Source organism: Lutjanus erythropterus, chromosome 7 (genome assembly GCF_056507025.1).
Source record: "Lutjanus erythropterus isolate fLutEry1 chromosome 7, fLutEry1.hap2, whole genome shotgun sequence".
Taxonomy (NCBI): domain Eukaryota; kingdom Metazoa; phylum Chordata; class Actinopteri; order Lutjaniformes; family Lutjanidae; genus Lutjanus; species Lutjanus erythropterus.
This window is the reverse complement of record NC_139323.1, coordinates 27,432,582-27,458,242: the sequence shown is the minus strand read 5'-3', so window position 1 is coordinate 27,458,242 and position 25,661 is coordinate 27,432,582. Positions and strand designations below refer to the sequence as shown.

The 25,661-nt window shown below is 40.7% G+C and overlaps 1 protein-coding gene across 1 annotated transcript; it reads right to left on the bottom strand.

The window, feature by feature from the left end:
• Positions 1 to 538: 538 nt before the first annotated feature.
• LOC146324132 (cortexin-1-like) lies at positions 539 to 24,843 on the bottom strand. The gene is made up of 2 exons (XM_084722260.1): positions 24,709 to 24,843; positions 539 to 3,181 (listed from the first exon to the last, which is right to left on the bottom strand). Exon 2 carries the CDS (start codon positions 2,072 to 2,074, stop codon positions 1,694 to 1,696), a length of 381 nt encoding a protein of 126 aa, XP_084578386.1. The 5' UTR covers positions 2,075 to 3,181; positions 24,709 to 24,843; the 3' UTR covers positions 539 to 1,693.
• Positions 24,844 to 25,661: the final 818 nt, after the last annotated feature.

Sequence of the window (25,661 nt, the reverse complement as noted above, 5' to 3'; positions counted from 1 at the left end):
TTTTTTTCCTCCCCCTAAACTCAATCAAGAATATCTTTCTGTCAGACAGCCTTGAAGGTGAACTTCTCCCACCAATGGTCTGTGGGCATTGCCTGTTGAGGTACAAAGTGGTGGTACAAAATAGGGCTAGCTAGTGAGCACACTTTACAAGTTACAATGTTAAAATCTAAGTAAAAAAGGTGGTCAAGGGACTGAGGAGGGAGGCGGGGTGGTTGTGTGAGGCAGGAGTTGCCCAGGTGGACCACCTACCTGTGATTTGAGGACTTAAACATTTCTTTTCTTTTCTTTTTTTTCTACATTAATTAGTCCTAAGCGCTCAGCTATATGTCAGCATTGGCCTTGCAAGGTTCAGAATAATTTGAAACAATAGATTAAATGCAGATTTTTTAAAAATTTGGTAAGAAACTAGCATTGATGTGTTTCATCACAGTACAGTCATAATGTAGTTTACAGCTTAAAAACACTTTAAACCATGCAGTAGCTATTTAAGCTGGCATGTAAATGTCCGCTGTTAACAAAAGTGACACATGGTGACATATACGTAGTAATCGTTTTATTTCATCTCCAACATGAACAATGTGGACTTCCCACCCAGTCCAGCTATCAGTGGAAATTTAGAAGAGTAACTGAAGAACAAAAACCCTTTTTCTTTCAATTTTCACTGATTCAACCCAGTGTATCAAAACAAAGCAGATCAGTCAGAAAAATATGTAATTAAAAAACACACAAAAAAGCAAAGCTACCTGCTTTGCCTCCTAAGACGTGGCTGCATGACTACCTCAAAAATCCACAGTCTAAAGATCAATACAGTAAGAGGAAGAAGACAGAAAGATAGCAAAAAGGAGACTCCCAAACTTGAGTCGAGAATAGAAAAATAAAGCTTTCTTTTGCCTAAAGGTTGCTGTTTGCTTCATCACCACACTTGGCAGGCTGACTAAAGCAAAGGACACAACCAGTGAACACAAACTCTACTCGCAGTAATAAGAGATTATATAGTTTCAATATGGCTTCTCAGTTATAGACACAGTAACACACAAAACGTACACAGACAAAACTTTATGGAGACACAAACTACCTGCTGGGGCTTTAGAAAGCATCTGAAACTGCAGTGCTGCTCGAGGACTGGTGTCCAAAATGAAAGAAAATGTGAGACTTTGTGCTCCTTGATCAGCACTTAACACTTGGATGCTTTACAATGGATGTTGGTTCATTAAAGGGCCGTCTGCGTAAGTGTAAACTCCTTCATTTAGCCTGTGTTCTCATCAAAAATGAGCCTAACTATGCTGTGAGTGAAATGAAGTGGTCTTTCCAAAAAAAAAAAAATCATCATTGTGTTTTAATACTGGCAAGCTCTGGGGTTTGGAAAACCTAGCCCTAAAGTGATGTGATGTGGTAGCATGTTTGACTAGTACAGTAAGTAAGGTTAAGGCAGCTGTGCAGCTCGATATTTCTGTCCTTTATGGTCCAACATCTGGGTTTGGGTGAGTGTTTGGCTCACAGGGACCAGACTTTTTATGTTTACATAGCATCCTGCAGCCTAATATTTACACCAGTACACAGGCTGTAATACACTAATACATACCGGGCATACTCCAACATCAGGCAAACCCCCTCTAAGAGTGCATTGGTGCAGTCCATTCCCACATCTTGCCAATGCTCTTAAAGATTCCGCCTCTGTGCAATGACCCCCTCTTTACACCAGTGCATAATCAAACTGGCCCCTCTCCAGCCCCTCCTTGTGGTCAGTCCAGGATGATGCAGGCATGCGGCTGTAGGGGTCCAGCAGGATCCTGAAGCACCTGACCAGCAGGAAGACCAGGAAGAGCATGAGGAGGCCTACGAAGGCCAAGGCGGTGCGCTGCTCATTGTCCACCCCAACCAAAGCCAGAGGGGGGCTGCTGCTGCCCCCGCCAGGGCTGCCGGGGAGCGAGGAGCTGGCCGGGGACAGCAGCAACTCGTAGTCAAGTGTGGGCACATCGTTCATCCTCCAAGGGGCCCGAAGGCACGGCTTACACACTGACTGGATGGTTGGTGTATTTGGAGGAGGTGTGGAGAAGGACGGAAAGGTGTTCATGAGGGGTGGTGTGGAAGGAAACTGACTACGAGGCTTAATAAGAAGGCGGTTTACAAGGGTTGTATTGTAGACCCTGGCTGTTGGGTGAAGAGCATTAAGTTCGGTCACCCAAGTTAGCAGGTAGTTCACAAGTAATAAGACTACAGAGCAATCTCAAGGTCAGAGAGTGTGATGAAGTGTGTGTCACTCCAGGACTTCAACACACGTCTTCCTCAGCTGGCCAGTTGATTTTGTCAAATCTAGGTCAGTCAAAGTGACATGACCCAGAAAGGCCTGGCCCTAATCTGTTCTGACAATGTGTCAGACACACATGCACACACTTTTCAATTAATATGGACTACTTTTCAGTGTCACGCATTTTGAGGAACTGACTAAACAGTGTAATGAAGCTCAATGGCGTTCTTATTTGAGCGGTCGACCCTCAGGCGGTAACGTTTTTAGAGTATTTATCAGGGCCGCTCTGCCACATCAGCTCTCATTCTCGCTCTCAATCAGAGCAGACAGGACGTGACACGGCCTCCTGTGAACACAAACACGCAAACACGCGTCTGATTGCAGTCAAGGTCGGTGCTCTCGATGGGAGTTAATGGTGTGCAGATGGACTTCTGACACCCAATTGGGAAGAGCTCTTCGACTGTGTGAGCCAGGCCGAGGTGTTAAACACGTAAGACTATTTGAAGCATCTGCAGGGGCAAGCAACACCAGGTGTGTGTCCGTGTGTGGCTAATAGGTCAGTGGATCAATGGCCTTGAATATAAAACAGTGCATCACCTTTGTTGCTGTTGCCTGCTAAATGAAAGTAGGTCAGAGCTGTCAAGTGTTCAAATAAGTCGGGATGATCACTTCAAAAACCGTCTCTTGTGACAAGCACAGCAGCAACAAGAGGTAGAAATGAGTTTTGCAAAGAGGAGTTTGTGTTTGTTAATAAATCTTAAACGAAAAGTTGCTTCATCCAGTTTGATCTTCAGTCTACTGAGCGCAGGATCTGTTTACAAGCTGTTCCAGCAGTCTTCAGTAGACATGACAAAGGGTCGGTACAGACGTGGCGTCATCGGATGTTCGTGGTTTGTGGCGAGCAACCAGCTGCAACCCCTTTTAACTCACCACCTGAAAGAAAGAAACAAGAAAGAAAGAAAAGAGTTTGAGTTTTTAAACGTGCAATATGCAACATTCAGCTTCACTGCATGTCAACAAACAACTATTTACTATGTAAAGATATAATGGAGTAATGGCATCCTGAGCAGAGAATGATGTCACACTTCCTCTCAGTGTGTTGTTATCCAAGCTCCTTTGTTTAACCAGGACAGCAGCACGTGTTTGTGCGTGTGCATGAGTGTGCACTTGCGTGTACATCTGTTTTTTAACATTGTGGCCTTTCTCATATTACAGCTAACCATTGCACGAAAATGTCTGAAAACATTTTAGGTGAGAAATAGGTAATGTGGTATCATAACCTTGATCACAGTTTCATCTGAGTTTTATGAGTCTCCATTGGAAACAGTCCATCCTCACCAGAAAAACGTGCAAGTTGGCTAAATATGCACGCAGCTTATTCCGACTGATCTGCCCACTTATTGTTAGGCAGCACTCCCGAGTGGACACAGTCAGTATAACAGGAGAAATACAAGGAGCGAGAAAGTCCACATTTGAAGGACGTGGGCCGGATGGATGGCTCAAACAAGCACAGGGCTTTCACCCAGGGGGCCAAGATGAAAGTCCTGCGTGAAACTAAAAGTAAACATAGTTATTTCAAGTTGGAGTGACTTAAAAAAAAAAAAAGAAAAAGAAAGAAAGAAAGAAGAGGCACCTGGAAAGAAAAGCATTGATATAATTGTCTAAAAATGTCACTAATAAACCTCTAATGAGGACTTTTAGTCTGTATATCCATATACAGTCAAATCCCTCGAAATAAAACATTGTGCAACTTTTCCATTAGGACTGATAGTTTCTAATGTGGAGCATAAGGAGCATATTAAGTCATTCCTTTCTAATTTCATCATAAGACGTGATTATTACCGCCCTTTACTCAATAAGTAACAGTGACAGTAACATTAGGCATCTGTGGGGAGAACACAGCACCAGCATCCCCCTGTAATGACACTCAATTAGCAAGCTGATTATGGTGTCATTAGGGCCACATTAGCAGTAATGAATGCAAGATTATAAACACTGATACTGCATTACATCACCCTCATTTGTCAGTGCAGTGTTACAGCGGGCCATTTGTTCACTTGTTGACCCCCGTCATTCATTTGCTCACATGATGGAAGGAAAGACAAAGTGTTGTGGAGCCTCATTAATAATCTAAAATCACATCTCCTGCGGTGGACCAGGTTTCAAATCATGGAGGACACGCGATACGCAAACCATTTTTACTTGCTCACCCATCTGAATAGAGCGGTGACTGGACTATTTGCTTCGACAAACGTGATACCGAGAGATATGTAGTGCACTGTGTGTGTGTGTGTGTGTGTGTGTGTGTGTGTGTGTGTGTGTGTGTGTAGGGGGGTACTTATGAGAGACAAAGACGGCAGGATGAACAGGGACAAAGAGAGATGGTTGGAAACATTAAGAGACTTTAATAGCAGCGTCCGTACGGGTGCTAGAAGTCCTTGAAAAATGCTTGAATTTTAATGTAGTGTTTTCATGGTTTGAAAACTGCTTGTATTGTGGATAAAGTGTGCTGCTTAAAATTGTGATTGCATTACTTTCATAATAAATTGCTATGTGACTGAATAGTTCACTTTTTAGATATAGGAATAAAAATAAGCCAGAGGGACCCTGATTGCTTAACTGCTTTTGCACAAAATGAGGAAAACTCTGCTTGAGGCTCATTTCCCAGGTTTTTTGTTGTGTGACCTCTGATGGAACAGTTAGTGATGACAGACAGCAACATGCCACAAGGTTGTAGTTTCACTGAGTGTTGAAATACAAATCATGGTAAAAACAAGAAGCCTCATTAAAAAAGTCTGCAAAAATTACATACACATTTTCACCACAGGAGAGTCTGTGCTTTGGAGCCACGTAAGCCATAGTAGGGAATATTTGATTTAGCTAATGTTACACTAAAGTTGGCTGGATGTTAGACGATTTATAGGAGGGACTGTAACAGCTCTGGAAGGTTGAGACTCAGGCGCAGAGAACACACAGGAGGCAAAGTGAGGTTCAAATAAAAATCACTGTCTTTACTAGAGTTCAAAAGCCAAACAAAAACAGACAGGAAAAAGGGCACAAAACTAGAATCCCATAAAAAGGCAAAGTCCAAACAAAGTCATGGAGCCAAACACAGCAAAACAAGAAGCAGCACCACTGACAACAAAGACAATCTGGCAAAGACATGTGGAGCTGGTGGGGGTATAAATACACAGGGAAGGCAAGGAGGGTAATCAGGGACAGGTGAGTAAGTGGCCTCAGGTGTGGTTGATGAGAGGCGGGAAAACACAGGAAACTGAAAAGACACAAGAGGTAGAGTTACAAAATAAAACAGGAAATGACATGATGAAAACCCGAATGTTACAGGGACTGAGGTTGATGCAAAATAGCAGTACGATAATTGTATGAAAATTATGGCACGTTTATTTATGGAATATGAGATCTATAAGCTAACATTACCTTAAAATGACAGTGTTATCAGTTATGATTTGATGCAACCGGGGACAGCTGCGTTGCATTACGGCTGCACCATGTCCACTCAAGCCGATTGTGGCTATTCTACACAACACTTGTTATTCTACCATGGATGCTGCATCAAGCTGCACATAGCAGATTGAGTGGAAGGGAAGCTGGCAGTGACCAGACAATTTTCAAAATGAAACACCACATGCAGAGTCATGATCATAAAAACAGACTTTTTTTTTTTTTTTAACTGTGTAGCCTGGTAGTAGTACAACAATCAAGTAAAGAGGACAAAATCAACTAAATCTTAGCCAGTGAACATAGTCAGGCAGGCAAAATGCTCTTCTTCTGACACTCTGCTGGTTGGGCATGCAGCCACGTAGAGGATGGCTCAAAACTTTGGCGCAGGCGCAACATGTCCATTTGTACTAACAGATAACAGATGTCATCCTTCTATAAAATGCTGTCACAAAACATAATTTTGTCTTTTTATCCCAGTAATTGCTAACTTAATGTGAAGGAGAAGTGAAAAAAATATTTTGTGTATGTACAATATGTATGTATTTACCACAAGGTGGTAAAGCTTGAAACTACACCTTAAAAAGTCTTGAAAAGTGCTTGTAATTTAACTTTAGAAGAGGTGACGTGTTTTTAAATCTTAAAGTTAATGTATTAAGCTGAGACAATGAACAGAGGTGCAGAGATTAGATTTGAATTTTTGATAAATTTAGAGTGATTTAGTTATTGTCCCTGTGGAGAGAGCATTAAAGGACAGAGAGATAAAGACAGACAGATGAGTGACTCAGTGTATCCAGATAGAAATAGTAAGGTAGGGTGAACAGAAAACAGGGGAAGATGAAAAGCAAATTATGAAGATTGATAGAGGAGGTAAAGAGGATGAATAGAGCAGACGTTCCAGTGGTAAACGGGCAGCAGTACAGAGGAGAGACGAGAGGTTTGCTGGCACAAACTGGGCTGACTTTCCTCTGCATGACCATGGCAAAATGCCTTTTCCATATACTCTCCCTCTGTGTGTCTGTCGCTTTCAGTTCAAAGGTTTTCTATCTGCTACTTCATCAGCCGCTGTCTCCAGGGTGGTTGGTACACCAGACTCGGGCTGGCAGCAGGACGACACACCTGGGAGGTGGCTCTCACACTGTGAATCAATGTGCATTTCTGTGTGTGTACAAACAGACCTGTGTTTGTGTGTGTGTGTGTGTGTGTGCAGCTCACTGCAAAACCCAAAAATAGGTGAGAAACCTTGAAACTGTTTTCAAGGACATTATTACGACAGACACTGTCACACATCTGCAGCTCCAGATCAGAAAAGCTTTCCAACGGTTATAGAGTGCTGGGAGACAATTTTATTGATTGGTTTCTAACCACACTTACAGCTTATACCAAATGTTTAGACTTATATGGGATAATGTTGTTATTCTAACACTATTCCTTTGGGTTGTTAAAGTTGCCAGTGGCATTAAGAAAGATCTGCTAATTGCCAAGTTGTCGTGAGGTTTGTTTAAGATAAGCTAGGTCTTTGTAAAACTGATCAATGGAAAAGTCAGTCAATACCAGCAGGACCATGTGATCCAGGATGTAGGGCTGTGTTGCTGCAACTTGTTTCTCAACACTGTTGAGGGATGTAAATGGTTTTCTTTCCCTTTTTTAATTTAATTTAAAATATGTCAAACTTCTCAGTGCGTCATTGTTTAATGTAGCGTACCAATATGAGCAGTGATACAAAACTTTTTCTTAAATTAAATGCAGTTAAAGACTCTGCACACCCACAAATGTGTGGTTAATTTGGACTAGTGGTCAGACTGAAGTTGGAGCGTCATGCTGTAATATGATTTTTTAAAATATATTATAGTATTTTCTTGTCTTGATGTATGCAAATGTTATGTGTTTTTGATATGTATTCAGAACATGTCAAGAAACCAGGCAGCTTTATAACAGTAGATATAGAAATCTATATGTTCAGAGGAATGTAAAATGGTGAAATTCTAAATAATTTGCCCTGAAGGTCGCCTATTCAAGGATTCAAGAGTCTCAGCCTGCATAAATTTCAGGTTCACAACAAACCAAATTTCATGAAAAGTCATTTCAAAATCAAGTGTTTTATAGTTGATTTTGCAGTGAAGTCTCCATCTGTAAGTTGCTTACTAGCAGACAGTGAACTCTTGAATATGGTGACTGTGCAAATTCATAGTGTTGAAATACAGCAGTGGATAATGAGGTATAGTCAAAATGGCGGGGATTTATTAGTATTAATCTTGTACCATGCCTAACTTTAGTGGGCTATAACATATCAGGTATGGAATGAATCTGCAGATGCACCAGTTTAAGATGAAATGAAACCATGGATGTCTATGGATGTCAGTTCTTGAGCCTGTGGTCTGTAACAGACTATGTAAGGCTTATTTTTACCGTTGCAGTTGTTGATGACTTATGGCCTCTACGGGATGATTAATTAGTGAGGAGTCAGCAGTCACCACAGGTTATATATAGATTTTATATAAGTTTTTCAAATGTGAATTACCGTAACCACAAGAGGTCTTTATTCATAAAACTGCCCTCAGGAAGACTTTATAGAGCCGCTGCAGCAACCAAGAACATTTCTTAAAACTCTTTCAAACCAAATGCATTAACTTTGCTAAACTCATAAACATGATTCAGACTGGAACTGTGCCCATTATTGCTGTCTGCACCGTACATGTTCTGTTATTATTCTGTGTATTGTAAATTAATGTGATGTGTTGTTAATAAACCAGTGAAGCCAAGGGCAAGTTTCCACATTTGTGGACAATAAAGATTATTATTATGATTTCCCAGCTTATGCCTGGCAGAGATAATAAGCATTATAAAAGGATAACTTCCATCACTAACAGGTGCAACAGCACTAATAGACGGGTCAGAGAAATGTCAGTCTGACACAGTCTGTTCAGAGAAGAGGTCACATCAGGCAAATAAGTGTCAGGCATGTGTACTGATCAAAGAATATGTCAGTACAACTATTAATCTGGCCAAAAATATGATACTTAACTGCTTTTAATCTATGCTCAAAAAATATTGAGGTTCAACACCAAGTCATGCTCTGGACAGATGGTCACTGTAAAGGAAAAACTCTACTGTAACATGTAAAAACACACGATTGGTCTGTTCCTGTTGTGTCCCGCTCATAAAGAGACACACTCACACAGACACACACACTGGCATTTAACACACATAATCACGCACACTCACACTTGAAATAGGCCAACAAGTGGGTGCAAAAACACATGCAAAAAAGAAAACTGCAGATGAAACCCACACACAGGGATAATTTCCATTTTGAATGTAAAAGGTAGAAACATCACCTCCTCATCTGATCCTGTACACCCTGTAATCACTTGTTTCTCCATTAACTCTCACTAATTCATCACTGAGAGGCAGAGGGTGATGAATAGACTGAGGGAGTGACAAAGCATCTGTTCCCTTTGAAATAGTGAAATTGATCATATTTAAAACAACAGATATACTATTATTTCTGCATATTATATATTGATTTATTTAAGCCATTTGGTGTAGTCATGAAGAGCTTTGGGTGTTAAACTGTTGTACACAGCACCTAAAATGGCAAAGATACTGTATTTTCTGCCTTTGCAACAAGCCTTAGTGGTCAAATAGTTCAGCTGTGGGCTCCCAAGGTGTGTGTGTAAGTGTGAGTGTGTGTGTGTGTATGTGTGTGAATAAGTCATGGGAGGTAGAGGGGAGGACAGACAGAGATTGCTCAGCTTATTTTCCTCCTCGTTAAGTCTCACTCCCACCATCACCCTCCATCAGCCTCACACTCACACACATACACAACCACGCACATGCACACACTGTCGTCCATCAGCCTCGTCTCGCTCGACTCGCATTAGTTCTCGCCCACTCCATTTCTCCGCCAGGACACTTCCTCAAAGCACCGGCAAGACCCCTGAGATGAAGGCAAGTGAAGCGGACACTCGTCAGTCTTCATCGAAAAGCCCTTAAATGGACACCTGTCTCATACGCATACACACACACACACACACACACACACACACACACAATGGAATGGATGCAAAAGTAGGCACAGTTAGGCTCATTTGCTTACAGTACATAGACGGAGGGAGGTTCACTTACACACACACACACACACACACACACACACACACACACACACACACACACACACACACACAAACGCAAAGCACCACTTTCATCACCTCCTCACAGAGCCATCGGTCAAGCTAACGTTGACAGAACTCATCAGGGTAAATGAAATGAAGAGAGCTGAAAATAATTTAGTTACCTCTCAGGTGACCAGAGTGTCACCTTTTACCTCCTCTATCCACCTCCCACTATCACACACACACGCACACACACACCCACACACAGAGTCAGTGCTTTACCCTCTACAATCAAGTTAAATTACTCCACAGCTGCAGTGCAGGTTTGAAAACTTTGGTAACACTTTACTTTAAATGAATACTATGCAGCATTGTCCTGAGGACAATGTAAAGTACAGTACTAGAAGTGTGTGGTTATTTATTTCCTCATATTTTCCCTCAGTCAGGTCCAGGCTTGAGCTTGTCTGCACCTGTGCACTTTGAGGTAAGAGAAATTTTTGATTTTGGGGTGAACTATACCTTTAAATTAAAGTATTTTCCAAAACACCAAAACATTCTTGTGGCTCCCAAATGTGAGATGCAAATGAATGAATACTGAATTTTGAAGCCAAGTAAAGTTTATGTTTATTTTTTTTGTTGTTGTGGTTTCTGTTCCAAGTTATGGTTTCAAAGCAGTCACAAATAAAGAACACATGCACCTTTGGGAACAAAAGTATGAAATATTCTTGCCAGTTGGCCTCACTACTTGTTTTCCTAGCTGTTTGGCTCCTTTTGGGTGTCTGCTCGCTCTCTTGTCTCTCATGCACCCACACAAATATCCAAAGTCATTCAAGTTCCACATCAAAAAAGGACAAGTGTGATCTTTTCAACAGGGAAACCACAGACCACCGCTGTCCTGTCCTCCCCCCTTCCAAGCACACAGATAGCCAACCGAGCCAGCCTCCTCCACAGGGTTCAGCACAGAGACAGCCTTGATTTGTCATTATTTATAGCCCGAGTAAAGCCACTCTCTAAAAGTAATTAGACTTCAGAAACAACGAGAAAGGGAGAAGAGATAGAGAGAGAGAGAGAGAGAGAGAGAGAGAGAGAGAGAGAGAGAGAGAGAGAGAGAGAGAGAGAGAGAAAGAGAGAGATGGTAAATGTTCCCAGTCTCAGCCACAGCCTGCTGGGAATTGAATTAACCCTTTCCAATTTGCTACTTATAAAGATAAAGTGGACCTGAAAAAAAGGCAAGGGGGAGCAGCATGAGAGCCACGAGCTCAGGTGGGCATCCCCCTTCACATCAGTTTTCAAATCAAACATATACAGCATTGCAGGATACAGCATGAACTGCACGCGCACATAAACACACGTATTGTCAAATGGTGGGGGGCACGGGAGAATGTATTGATACCATCCATCATTAAGCCATATTGAAACCTTTGATTTTCTTTTTTTGCTGTGATCTGTGGGTGTTTGTCTGGGTTCATTCGTCACCTCGGGGAGCTGATTCCTGCTGTGTGCCTGTGGCTAATGAGGACGTTGGGGACCAGGTCACCTTGATATGTGTGCAACAACAAACGATCTCCAAATACCAACTTTATCTGACTTTAACATGTGTAGTTTAAAGCTTGCTTTTTGTTTTTTTATAGTGTCTCTTTTCACACCCAGGTGAAAATCCAGGCAGCTGTTTGGCTCTTCATAACCAACACAATTGATTTAGCTATAAATAGCATTTAAAAATTGCTATGGTAGGAAGTTATAGTGGATGAACAAGTAAAACACAAGACTTTATTTATTTATTTTTTATTATATTTTTTATATTATCATTTTTCAGTTTTCAGTGGCAGTTTGGATAAAAAAGATCATGGTTCTTCTCTGCCACATGGGTGCAAATAGCCACATTGTCTATTTACACTCAGGCGCAAATAGCATTGTTGGCTGGGTGCTTGTATCTGCCATGCTAGGTTACATACACATATGCGTAAATATAAACATTGTCTACTCCTCCCTGGATACAAATAGCCACATTAGCTATTCCAGCTCAGGTGTATATAGCCACATTGGCTTTTCTACCCTGAGTCCAAATAGCCACATTAGTTATTCCCCCCTGCGTGCAAATAGGCACATTGGCCAATTCATCCTGGGTATAAATAGCCACATTACCTATTCCAGCCAGGCCCTAAATAGCCACATTAGTTATTCCATCCTGGGTGCAAATAGCCACATTGACTATTCCATCCCGGGTGCAAATAGCCTCATCAGCTATTCCAGCCCAGTGGTAAATAGCCAATTAGTTGTTCCACCCTGGGTGCAAATAGATACATTGGCTATTCCAACTGCTTGTATATAGCCACATTGTTTTTTCTACCCCAGGTGCAAATAGCCACATAGTCTATTTACATTTGACTGCAAATAGCATTGTTGGCTGGGTGCTTGCCTCTGGCATGCTACGCTATATATACATGGGTGTAAATAGCCACATTGGCCATTTTACCCTTGGTAAAATAGTCACATTGAATATTCCACCCCAGGTGCAAATAGCCACATTAGCTATTCCACCCTGGGTGCAAATATCCACATTGACTTTTCTACCCTGGGTGTAATTAGGCACATTGGCTTTTGTACTCTAGGTGCAGATAGCCACATTAGCTATTCCACCCTAGGTGCAAATAGCCACATTGGCAATTCCACCCTAGATGCAAATAGTATCTGCCTTTTTTTTAATACACTTTTGGTAAGGAGGGATTCACACGCATTTACACAAAAGCAGACACTCAAATTCACAGACCAAAAAATGCCCGTCTTAAAGGTATTTTTAGTACCTGAGCGGGACAAAGTGTCTGTGGAGTCGTTTCTCTTTACACTTGGCTTGCAGCTCAGCTCACGATCAGCCAGCTCCTCAGATAGCCCCCGTCATAATTAGGCTGGCAGACACTCAGTAGCTACAGTAATGGTGATAAAGTCGGGCAATTAAATATTCTGCTGTTCCAACACAGCCAGCCATTGAGCTCCTCACACACATATACTTGCTTATGCACAAAAAGGTGTGTATTTGCGTGTGAGAGACAGATATAAAGACACAGTGAGGGAGAGAGCACCCTGTTCTTTCACTGAGCGTACATGCAAATGAGAAAAGCACTCAAGACTGCTGACCTTTTAAAACAAAAATGGTACAGCGACACAACAGTGAGGGCAGTACACTTTATATTGATGTATTCTTCAAGAAGCTGTCCATTGTCATAAGCACGCGTATGTTCCCACGACTCACTCCTCATCAGTTTGAAGTATGGATCTTACTGCCAGGGGAAAAACTGTTAAAAAAAAAAACTGTTCACATCAGCTCCCAGAGAAACTTATATTGTAGTGAAGCAGGAGAAATGAACAAGGGATGGAAATACAGAGAGAAAGACAAATGGAGTTGTACACAGATGAAGGAGCAAAAGGAAAAAAACAAGCCCTCTTTGATTCTCAATGCAGCTGAGCAATTCCATCTTCCAAGCTGCCTACAATCTATCATTTTATCACCAGCCCAGATGAACACGCAGTCTATTTTCTCTATCAGCATATTTAGGGTTTTCAAGGTCACTCCTGCATCAATATTCAAAGTATTCAAAGATTCCAGATCGGTATTCATTTTGTACAAGACGAGCATTCTGTTTCACCTAAACACAATGAGGCCTGATTTAGATACAGCTGCTAAGCAGTCTCCTCTGATAGGGTCATCTGCTGCATGACGGACTGCAGGTTTCCTCCCCCAAAAATGCCAAGCGGGATCAGATCTCTAGACATCAGGCAGGAGGAGGAGGAGGTTGGGGTTGGGGTGGTGGTGGGGGGAGAAGCTCCCCTCTATTTAGTCTCCAATCTGGTCCGTCCTCTCTCCGGGTTGTTTGTGTCACTCTCTCTGACAGCCTGAAGAACCGGTGTGTCTGAGTGCGACCAGGGGAACGCTCTGAGGGAGCCAGTTCAATATCTCTGTGGAGAAGCAGGGCTGGATGCTCGGCGGGCAAATCAAGAGAGGTGCCACGATACGATATCATCATGATATATAAACCATGATATACAATATTACTGTTATTTTGAAACATTTTGTAATTTTAATAATTTGAAGTTTGAGAACGTCAGTTTGCACCCTGGTGAGAAAAGTCACGATGCAGCTATTTGGCTATTTACACACAGCCACGCAGATTCGCTATAAAGAAAGACAAAGTCTGTGATAAGAGGAGGTTCTAGTGGATGAAGGGATTATACACATGACTCTCCCCTGGGAGAATGGGCTTTGAATCCCATGTGAAACTAGAAGTGAGTGTTAACTTTTCATTTTCAGACTTAGCTGATTTATTATTTTCATTTCGTTTTGTTTTATTGTAGTTTTCAGTCTCAGTTTTGGTTAGGTTTAGGCACCAAAACCACTTTGTTAAGTCTAGGAAGTTTATCCCCGCCATGTGGGTGTAAATAGCTGCATTGGCTACTTACACCCCAGCTGCAAATAGCATTGTTGGCTAGTGACAGCTGGGTGCTAATAGCATCTGCCACGAAGATTTCAGTCTGCTCATCTCACTTCAGTTGTTTTTATTGCAGCAAAATGGGATTGTCAAGCAGACAGACTTTACAACACTGTCATAAAAACCTACCAATCCTGATGACCACCAGAAAAAACCTCAGCATTGGTTTTATCATTCTAATTCCAAAATGTTGAATTACATTATATATTAAATGATCGGTACTTGTCATCTGTGTGTGGCTACAGTATTACCACACAAAATATTGCAATACTATGATATATCAACTTTCCCCCTCATCCCTAGTGGATGCTGGACAGATCAGAACTACTAAAACTTGAGTTTTTCCAACTTGTCACTCCTAAAGACAAACATACCGTACATAGAAAGATGTTCAGATGCAAACCTGTATGTATGAGTGTGTACATGCATGAGTAGACCACTGACTCACAACATGTGCCAATGATATTTCATTCAAAATCTGACATAGCCATTTAATTTAATTGATGTCTCAGAACCAGACTGAGCTTAAACAAGAATAAACAGCAACATGCAATATCAACTCAAACTGTAACAGAATACAAGTAGTACAAAGAGTGCTGTAATTAATACTGTATTGTGATGTAATTAGTTACTTTCTATACATACAGTAGGTGGTTCATGTCTAGTATATGCATGTACACACGCTGTACATTATATAGGTGTCTGACTATAAAATACAGTATGTTCTATATATGTGTGTATATCTGGTATATGTAGAGCTCTTTGTATTGTATTTCAATTCTCATGAAAAACATGCTTCAAGATATCCAAAAAGATATTTGTTATAAAGAGCTAAAACAAAGGTATGATGTTAAAACATAAAACCTATAATTATTTCCCTGCTTTAAATTTGTTTTTAAATACTAGAAACAGTTTGCAGTTTATATCTCAATCAATTTTGTGTCACCTAAAGGTTCAAATAATTTGTTTCTATGATTCATTCATATCACAAATCTAAAAAGCACAGGTTTAAAACGATTCATTTCTCAGACTCAAAGGCCCTTTATTTGAAATCTAAGAACATCATGTCCAATATTCACTGGCTCTGCTGCGCCCTGTTCAATAAAGTGGGCAAGTCGCAAAAAATGGCAATAAAAAATATAATAAAAAAGACTAAATGCACACTCTCACAGAGCGAATCTATTTGTGAATTTTATATCACCCAGTCATGACTCTATAAGCTCTAAATGTGATTTTTTTTTTTTGCCGTTATGAAGCACCTCAGGGACTGACTCAAAGGCAGGAGAGACTCCAGAAACATATTTGTCGCTTCCAGCCATCTAACTCACTGAACCTGGCATGCTGACAGGCAGCAAAAGAAACTACCTTTTCCTGCCTGTTCACCACTTTAATCAACTCTGTCATATCTGACCATCATTCCCATCAATCCCTCTGCTGTCACCTGCTTCCCTTTTTGAACACCCCCCCCCCCCCCCAATCCTCCTTCTTTCTCCAAAAATCTCCTCTAAGTCAGGCTGAATAAATGTCAGCCCAACCATATCCACCTACATCCTACATTTAACTCTCATTTAAATTACAGTCATAAAATATTCACGCAGTAATGAGGACGGAGGGTTACTTGTCCACAGGTGGTGACAGCCCAGCTAGAAAAATTTGGTTCCAAAGACATTCTGGGAACATTTGTTTTTGGTTCCTGGAACATTGATTGAACGTTATCTGCATATGAAAATGGCTAGTTTCTCTCTCTAGTTGCACTCTGAGAATGTTCTCATAAAGTTAGTTGAATGTTCCAGAAGATTACTTTAACATTAGAAAGTTAAAACGGCGAGTTTTGCCGACGTAAACCACTGTTATTGTTAGATTATTAGAACATTCCTGAAAGGTTAGCTGAATGTTACAGGGAGGCTGCTTGAAAATTCTTAAAGGCAAGTTTTTATTATGTAAAACCATTGTTACTGTCGTATTTTTAGAACATTTTTGGGAGGTTATCTGAATGTTCTAAGAAGGTTACTTGAATATTTCCCCTTAATGTTCCTTCAGGGGTATAATCGTCAGTTAGCTAAAACATTTAAGTAATGTTTCAAGAACATCTGGGAGGGTTAGTTGAATGTTCTGGAAAGGGTCCCCTTAAACAGTCCCTTGACCTGCCCAGAATGTTCTCCTTTGCTAAAAAAAAACCATACCTTCTAGGTTCTGGAAACATTTCTGGCATTACATTCCTGCAAAATGTTCCCTGGATATTAAAAAAAAAATCTGATGTAGAAGCAACATTATTGTTGTGTTCCTAGTATGTTCTGGGAAGGTTAGTTGAATGTTTCAGGAAGGTTACTTGAAGATTTCCCCTTTATGTTTCCTCAAAGGTATAATGGTAAGTTTGCCTGACACAAAACAGTCTGGTAAAATTTCTAGATCATTCTGGAAAGGTTACTAAAATAGCACATTTCCCCATGATGTTCCCTAGTTGTTAAAACTATGCTATACTTTATCGTTAGAACATACCCAAAAATGTTACCTGATTGTTACAGGAAGGTTACTTGAACATTCCCAATTACATTCCCTAAAAGTTAAAATTGCAACATTCCTGGAAGCTAAATGTTCCTAGAAGGTTATTTGAACGTTTCCCCTTAAAGTTACGTCGAAGTTATGCTTGTAGGTTTGCCTTCCATTACACTAATATTTTGGTAACGTTTCCAGAATGTTCTGGGAAGGCTAACTGAATGTTCAAGGGTCATTAGAATATTTTGGGAATGTTAAGCTGAACAACAACATTTGCACAAAATTCTTAGAATGTTGTGGGAGGGATATAAAACAGAAACCTGTAAGGAACGTTCTGAGAATGTTAAGGGAACTTTATGTGTTAGCTGAGAGGTCATGAATGGGTGGATGAGTGCATCATGATGAGTGAGTCAGAAAGTGAAGGTAAAGTTTTGAATTATTCTATATTAAAGAGGGAAAAAAAAGGTCAATAGAGAGGACAGTGTGAGGGTGTAAGTGAGCATGAGAGCAGGTGACAAGGCCAATCTAACCCTGTAATTCAGACTGAATAGACCCAATGCTGCTGTCACAGCGAACACACACCACTGGGAGGGACCTGGTGGTGAGGTGAGAGGATGTCAGATGAACGATGAGGTAAGGCAGAAGAGGAGCACCGACAGACCGAGAGAAAGGTGGAGAGCAAAACGGTAATCCCTATGATTCACATCTGCATTCAGACAGAGCAGAGGTCTAGTGCTGCCCAGGGAGAGCTGAGGGCTGGGTGGCATCAATCAGATACATATGGACGAGGAGGAAGAGAAAAAAAAAAAAAAACAGGAGGAAGGAAAAAAACAGAGATGAGATTTGGGGATGAGTGTGGGTGTGGGGCAGTATGGAGATGTCAGCACTCTTAAAGTCAGAGGACAGCACTTTCCTTCCATCAGGCAGCCATTCTGTCACGTCCACAGGGACAGAGCAGAGCCTGTGCCAGCCACGATGAAGGCCATATATATTACATGCCCTGTCCACACAACACTTGCTCAAAACCAAGGTGTCCGGGCTTAGAGTCAGCATTGGAAAAGTCAGAAACTTTGTTGTAGACCAGGGGTGTCAAACATACGGCCTGTGGGACAGAACCATCCCATCAAAGGCTCTGATCCAGCCCTCTGGATGACTTTGCAAAATAAAAATTGCAGAGCAATGGCTAATTCCAGACCAGACCACAGTTATATACATATTTAACGATATTAAACATCATGCAAAATATTGTCAGTTGCCAGATTCAGTTGAAAATAATCTGGATTAGACCTTTATTTTGACATAATATTGGTGGAATCCTGTTGCTTCTGACAGGAGATAAGTAACTTTCTTCCTCACTAGCTTCCACCTGCTGTTGTGTGGTGACGATGGCATTACTACACAGGAGTGGAATGCAGTCACTGAGAAAAAAAACTGAGATATGAAATTGCTGATATCTTCTTAAGACATCTCTGGCTTTCATCATCTGTTTTGTAAATGGATAATTAATTAATTGTGAATGTTTTCAGAATGTAGTTATATGTCATTACACTAAAACAAAGGGAAAAATGCTCCAACCCCATCGCTGCCATTTTCAGTGTGGTCATATTTAACTTGCAGTAGTGTTTTGACATGCATTTTGTCTTTGATGAGCGTTGCACCCTTTTGCAATTTGAAAGCTGCAGTGGGTCATGTAGCAATTTATATGATTTATGCAATTTACATATATAATTACCACTGTTCAGATGTAATGTTTGTTAAACTTACATGTACCTGTACATGTATGCACAATGACCTCGGATGGGGTAGGGGTAGGAATGGGCAGAGACATTTAAAAGAGGAGATGTCACTTCAGAATAAATTGTATTAAAAAAAATAAAAAAATTAGGTCATTATCTCTGCCTACTTTTTGGGCACATTCATGACTGTATGTTGAAAAACCTCTGTCATTCACAATTTTTGAAAAACCTTGGAAAACCTTTTCTTATGGCTCCATGCCACAGCTTATGTTTTCAGATCATCCCTTTCTTATGAAGGTGATATCTCAAGAATGCCTTGAGGCAATTTCTTCAAGATTGGTACAAATGACAACTTGAACTTAAAGATGAAGTCATTAAATTTTGGTGGTCAAAGGTCAATGTTACCTCAGGAAACACATTTATGGCCATAATTTATGGCCAAAAAGAGTTCATCTGCTAATGATGAACACATTGCAAATAAATGTCTAATAGGATTTTACCTACTTCTACTTATATGTAACTAGTTACATGTAATTAAATTACAAAACAAATGTAATTGCAATCCATTACAGTTACTGTGAAAAAACAATATGGGATTAAATTGCAGTTATTAATCGACATGTTGGTGATTACAAAGGGGTTCCATCCAAATATCCTTTTCGGGTTGTCTGGTGGAGATCTGCTCTCTACTGAGTGCACTTTTCTCCGTATGCAGTGGTTTTACTGATCCAGTTCTGTTGAGATGGAATTTGGCTGTAATGAGTTTGACACCCCTGCGACGGTAAAAAGAAATGACCTGAGACGTCAGAGCAACTGTGAGCCAGGATGTAAAACAATACATTTCAGTCAGCAATGCAAGAACACACACACGGCCCACACCCAGGAATGTGAAAATTACAAGATCAGGGTGCAATGTCCGGCAAATCCGGCCCACCTTTTAAGAAAAAGAGGAGCTTTAAATACTCGACAATGGCAAAGTGCTGACTCAAACAGCGAAGCTGAAATAACTTTGCTCAGCAGGGCGCTGCTCAGTGCTCTGATCCCCACTGACAATTGAAGCCACCAGTTGGACTCTTAAGCACGGATTAAACACAGAAGAGAAGTCACCGCAAAGACATGGGCATATCACCTTGCTGAAGTGAAGGTAGCCTGTTCACAGCTGATTTGATTACTGAGCTCACAGCAGGGTGGAGATAGAAGGATGGACCAGAAAATGAAAGGCCAAATGCATCTAGGGCAGAAGAAAGGAGAGCTTAACTGCCCATTTTACTTCACGGTCCATCAGCAGATTTCATTCCGATAGGTGAATTGGCTCTCTTCTCGTATTACCAGATGAGTTAAAGGGATAGTTTGAATTATTTGAAGTGGGGTTGTGTGAGCTACTTATCCATAGTCGGTATCTACATACGGTAGATGCAGTTAGGAGAAGCAGAGAGGAGTAACAATATGAAAACTAGGCAATGTACTGCTGTGCACAGGGTCAGCAACAACACATTAAAAAAGGTACAAACACTTTAAAAAGGTCCAGTTAAAATAATCAATATCAGATTAAATGCATGCTATATTTAGAATATTTTCACTGGTTTACCTTACTGTCACACAGCCTTTTCAGATGCACAGCCATCATTATACAAGCCAAATATCACTCTCTCCAAACAAACCAAACTGCGTAGATGAAATCAGTAATTTCACCTTGCAGAACACAGGAGTTGCATTGATCTGTAAGTTTGTTTGTGTTATTGTGTGAACTTTGGTGTTTTTAAAGTATATGTCAGATACACTTAAGTCTGACAGTAATAAAAACAAACTAACAGATCAAGGCAGCAGTGGACCAGCAACTCTCATGTTCTGCAAGGCAAAATGACTGATTTCATCAATGGAGTCTAGTTGGTTTGGAGAAAGTGGTGTTTGGTTTATATAACCATGGTTTCCCATCTGAAAAGGTTGTCTGATGCCAAAGTAAAGTGGTGCTTCTCCAAACTGGTGGCATGCCGACTTCCATTTACTGTAGGTAATAAACTGACCATCGACAAATACCACATACAACCCCAATTCAATTATAATGAACTGTTCCTTTAATAGACTGGGAGCTGCTCTGGGGTCCTGGGGGCTTTGAGCTCAGGTGGAGCAGGGATAATAAATCTCTGTGTTGGTTATCAAAGGGCTATAGATTATGGGCCTGATGAATATTTGATGGCCGATCTTCGACAGAAAATCAAAACCTGCTCTGTCAGTCTCGATGACTCTGTTGCGTCTCCGCCGCACTGAGACACAAGTCGTTTTTAACAGAAGCCGCTCCACCTTCCAGCTGGTGCTCGTGTGAGCAGGAGGTGGCTCTTTACGCGAGAGCAAATAGGATGTTTATGACCCACTATGTGCTATGTTGCCACATTACATACAGCCAAATTGAATCAGGCGCAGTGTGACATTGCTATTATTTCAGGGGCAATACACTCAAGTGCCACAAAATGCTCAGGTGATTTCTTGCTCTATGCTTCAGTGTGAAAAAGTCATTTCTGAGCTGAACCGCACTACAGCATGCAATTTTTATTCTGGCTATCAGAACGATGCCGCAAAGACACTTTAGTGACTTTACCACCTCACTCAGCTGCTGTCAACCAACCTGAACAATGTAATAAAGCAACAGAGAATAAATGATATAAGATATCAAACCAATAACACAGACTGGCAGTGACACAGTGAGACAGCTGTGTGCTGGAGAACCTGATTCACTAATGTGCTCCGTGTAATACTGTATATCCTGAAAGGGTGTTAGGATGGCTTTGTGGGTAAACCCACTCAGGTTTTCTCTTTCTTTTCCATCTCTCCTCTCATTACAGGTCATTACATGATGACATCGACAGCTTCCTGCCGATCAGCGTTACCGTGCCGTGCATTTATCAGAAGTGGTAAAATGAGAGTGGTCAATAAAGTAAAGTAGCCACAAACCGCTGTATACTCTCATTTTCATGTTTATTTATCAAACGCCTAATGTATACCCCTGACCCCCACCCTTGTTTTACTTCTTGTGACAGTATCACATGTACAGAAGATTTCGACTCTTCCTTCTTTTCCTCTTTTAAACCGAGAGAAAATTAAAATCCAAGACTGTTCCCTTAACTGAGAATATACTAGATTTTCTCATTTGGGTAATTTCATGCATACTGTCCCCAAAATTCAGCGTGACATATTTGGTATCTAAATTTTGAGGTTCTAAAAAATCTTGGAAGTTAAAGGTAGAATCTGCAATACTGTTTGTAAATGCACTATTCAAAGTTGGCCCCTTAGGAGAGCAAATGGGAGAAAAGAAGTGAAGCAGTGAAGTAAAATATTCTTTTCTGATTGTTTCAAAGTGATTTCTTTCTAAAGCACAAACAAACAGGCCCATACCTGCACACAACACAGGATTCTGTATGAATGCAGTCGAAATAATCCTCACCCTGCTCTGCTTGTGTGTGTGTGTGTGTGTGTGTGTGTGTGTGTGTGTGTGTGTGTGTGTGTGTGTGTGTGTGTGTGTGTGTGTGTGTAAAACTCTCTCTGCAGCTCTCACAGACAGAGAACACCAACTGTTCCCTGGAGCCCCATAGGTCAACTGATAGTTACTGGGCTGATATTTGTCTGTCACAGCTATAATTGTTAAAAATACTGGTGAAAACTTACTGTTTCTGTGCATTGATATACTTTTGGACAATAAAATTTATTATTAAACTGTAAAATATCCTGCCATCATTACAAGTGTTAATCACTTTTGAGGGATCATTAGAAAGAATTTGTGCTCATGTATAAATGCTATATTATGTATACTTTATTCTAAAGAAGAAGAATATCAGACACTATATCAATATCAGATTTTTTTTTACTCCATAATATTGGCATTACCCCCAAAATCTACTGGTCAGGTCCTACATGGGTTGCTATGCTTTTATAGTGTTCCGACCTCAACCTGCACGCTGGGGGCTACACACTGCTGTCAAAGAGGCTGAAGCCCAAAGGCAACCTGAGTGGAGCAAAACATGAGAAAATAAGAAAACAGAGGCAGAGGGCAGCTTCTCTGCAGATACAAACTCCAGCACACACATAAGTGTTGATTTAGAGGCATTATGTTTCCATGCATTGTCTACGTGTTTTGTGTTTTTCCCCCAGAAAATTTTGCATATTATGTCTTTAAGAATTTTGAGTTTGGGTTGGGTTTTATGGGTTTGAACAATGTTAAAATGCACAGCATGTGTTTGTAATGAGTGGCAATGGGATATTACAGTATCAGTAGCATTTAAGCAAATAGCTTTGATCAGGACAAAATAAAAGACAGAATTAATGAAACATGCTTGTGAAGTCTGTCTTTTGCAGTTTTGTTTTAATGAAAGCTCATGAAAATGAGAACACAGTGTGCAGCTACTTCACCTTATTGAAATGTAGCCCTCAGCAGTATACTGTACATACTTGGGTGAGCATCCCTACTTTTCATTCAAGCTGAGACAGTCGAGCTGCTCTCTACTCGGGGTATCTCTTACATTTTAATCTGAAAGCTCAAACTGGGTCTAAGAACAACACTGTCCCACTGTCCTCTGCTCGACGACCCCCATCAGATTCCAGATAGCAAAAACTCAGATTACTCATTACTGTTAACAACACGTGGTTAATTATTCAGCAGTTGTCACGGTAATGTGAGACTATACGGATGGAAAAGGCAGGAGGGCTGCGTCCAACGCCTGGCACAGATTTCAGAGTCCTGTGGGGTAAATGATAAGGGTGGAGGACAGGGCCAGAGCCCACACCTCCATGGCCAGGAACTGGATCAAATTACACAATAATGGACAGGAGTCAATCATAGATGCACTGACAATACAGTGCTTATAGAGTTTTTCCCTATCAGCATCAATTGCAAACCTGAAAGCGCAAATTCAAAACACATTACTCAGGAAAATTAGATTTTTACTCTGAGTGACAGATCTAAATTATATTCACCAGCTGTTTAGGATGTATGCATCTGTGCTATCCTACTGACCTGTGGGGGGTTCATTCGTACACTTTATCTCAGCATGATAATTCAATCCACATTTCCTGGAGGCGCCTTGCTTGGGGCTAAAAGGGGAGAAGGAATTCTGTCTTGCCACACAAGCACTGCCATAGTAATTTCATGGCACATTGGTCCATAATGTGGTAACCTGGTGGTTTCAAATAAATCAAAGTAAGCAGGATGTACCCATGTCAGGAAGTGAATGTGAATTTTTTGCTAGTACCTCTTTAAACTGTGACAAATAATCAGCATTAGAGCTGCATCAATTAGTCAATTAATTAGTTGGCAACAAACATTAATCACCAGCTATTTTGATAAACAACAGATGATTTTGAGTCTTTTTTTTTTTTCAAGAAAAAATGTCAAAGATCTCTGATTTCATCTTCTTAAATGTGAATATTTTGTGGTTTGTGGTTGTGGTAAATTGAATTTCTTTAGGTTGGGGACAAGACAAAATATTTAAGGATGTCACATTGAGCTTTGGGAAGCAATTTTTTCCACTATTTTCTAATATTTATAGACCAATCAACTAATTGGTTAATTAAGAAATTGATCCACAGACTAATTGATGATGAAAATAACCATTAGTTGCAGCTCTAATCAGCATGATATAACATTTATTATAGGCTACAAGATTTGCAACAGGGAAAATATGCCTACTTGACTCCTCTTGGTAAAAAATTTAAAGGTGCTCTGGCATTTTTATTTGGACTTTTAAGTTTGTCTCATCTCTAGCTCTCCTGTTTCATTTCCAGACCAATAAACAGAAGCATTTACTGCTGCTCTTTGGCAATAGGACTCCTGTGATCAGCTGTGGTTTTGCATTAATTTAAATTGGCTCGGTATGCACTGGACTGCAAAGACAATAAAGCATCTGTAGCGAGAGGATAACTTCGAAAGTTTGACAATTAAAACCGGAGTTGCACCAATTTCTGCGACCCATCAATCGCTGACGAAGCTTTAAACTTACAATACAGCATCCTAAACAGCACTAAAAGACATGCAAGTCATTCTCTACAGTATTTCGCATCGCAATGTCCTAAAAATCCTGTCAGATGCTGACTTATCTTGCTTTCATTGTGCTGATTTTTTAAAAAAAGGCATGCATTATAAGCGGCGAGACTGCAAATACTGGTCAGGATATGGCACAAACCTGATAAGGTGTCCCGTACGTGTGTCCGCTGCAGCCTCAAACTTTGTGATGCGCTCTGTCGTCTGTCCTCCTCCTCCTCCTGCTGCTGCTGCTCCGCTGCTGCTGCTGCTGCTGTTGCTGCTGAGCGGTGGTTTGCTGGGAGACGCGACGGGACGCAGGCAGAGACTCTTAAAGCTCCCCACCCACTCCGGCCTCCCCCAGGGCGCACAGCCAATCATAAAGGTGCCCTCACCACAACAATACATAAATAAATGATACATAACACACTTGCCCGCTTATTGTCACCCAAACATCTGCACAAAGCCTGTGGCAAATTTTGCATGATATTAAACAAATATTTGTCTGTCACTATAGAACTGCCTGTCTCAATATAGACCTTTTTCATGGCAGCCATATTGATATGAAATATTAGAGTAAACACAGGTGTTACCAGTGATACAATTACTGTCCTGTTCCATCCCTGAGCCTTTCCAGTCAACCAACATACTGGGCTCTGTTTGACCTGATAGAATGAAACCTTTATTAGTGTAATTGTTGACACCTGTGTTCACCTTACTATTTCCTGTCAAGATGGCTGCTGTGAAAAAGGTCACCTGCCCTTCACAGACACACAAATAGCAGGTGCTTCTCGGGGTAACAGTTCAGTTCAGTGAGCTTGGTACCCAGCAAAACCTCAATTAACTTTATCAAAAGATCAATTTATGTAGATTAGCTGACTAATTAACATGAACTAGCTAGCTAATTATTTTTGTAGATTAGCTGGCTAGTTAGCTAATGTTTCGCTACCATTAACTATATGATGTAACTAGCAGGGATGAACCCAAAGTCAAATTATTCGGGAAAGCAAAAATACGGCAATTGAAACAGATATTTCGTCTGTGTTGTTCAGTATTATTTGCAGAAAATCAGCTCTATGATTGTACTGGAATAGTTAAAAAGGGTGCATGATTATT

Bases quoted from the DNA above. Each gene is read 5' to 3' on its own strand.
- LOC146324132 (XM_084722260.1), bottom strand. From the start codon at position 2,074: ATGAACACCTTTCCGTCCTTCTCCACACCTCCTCCAAATACACCAACC.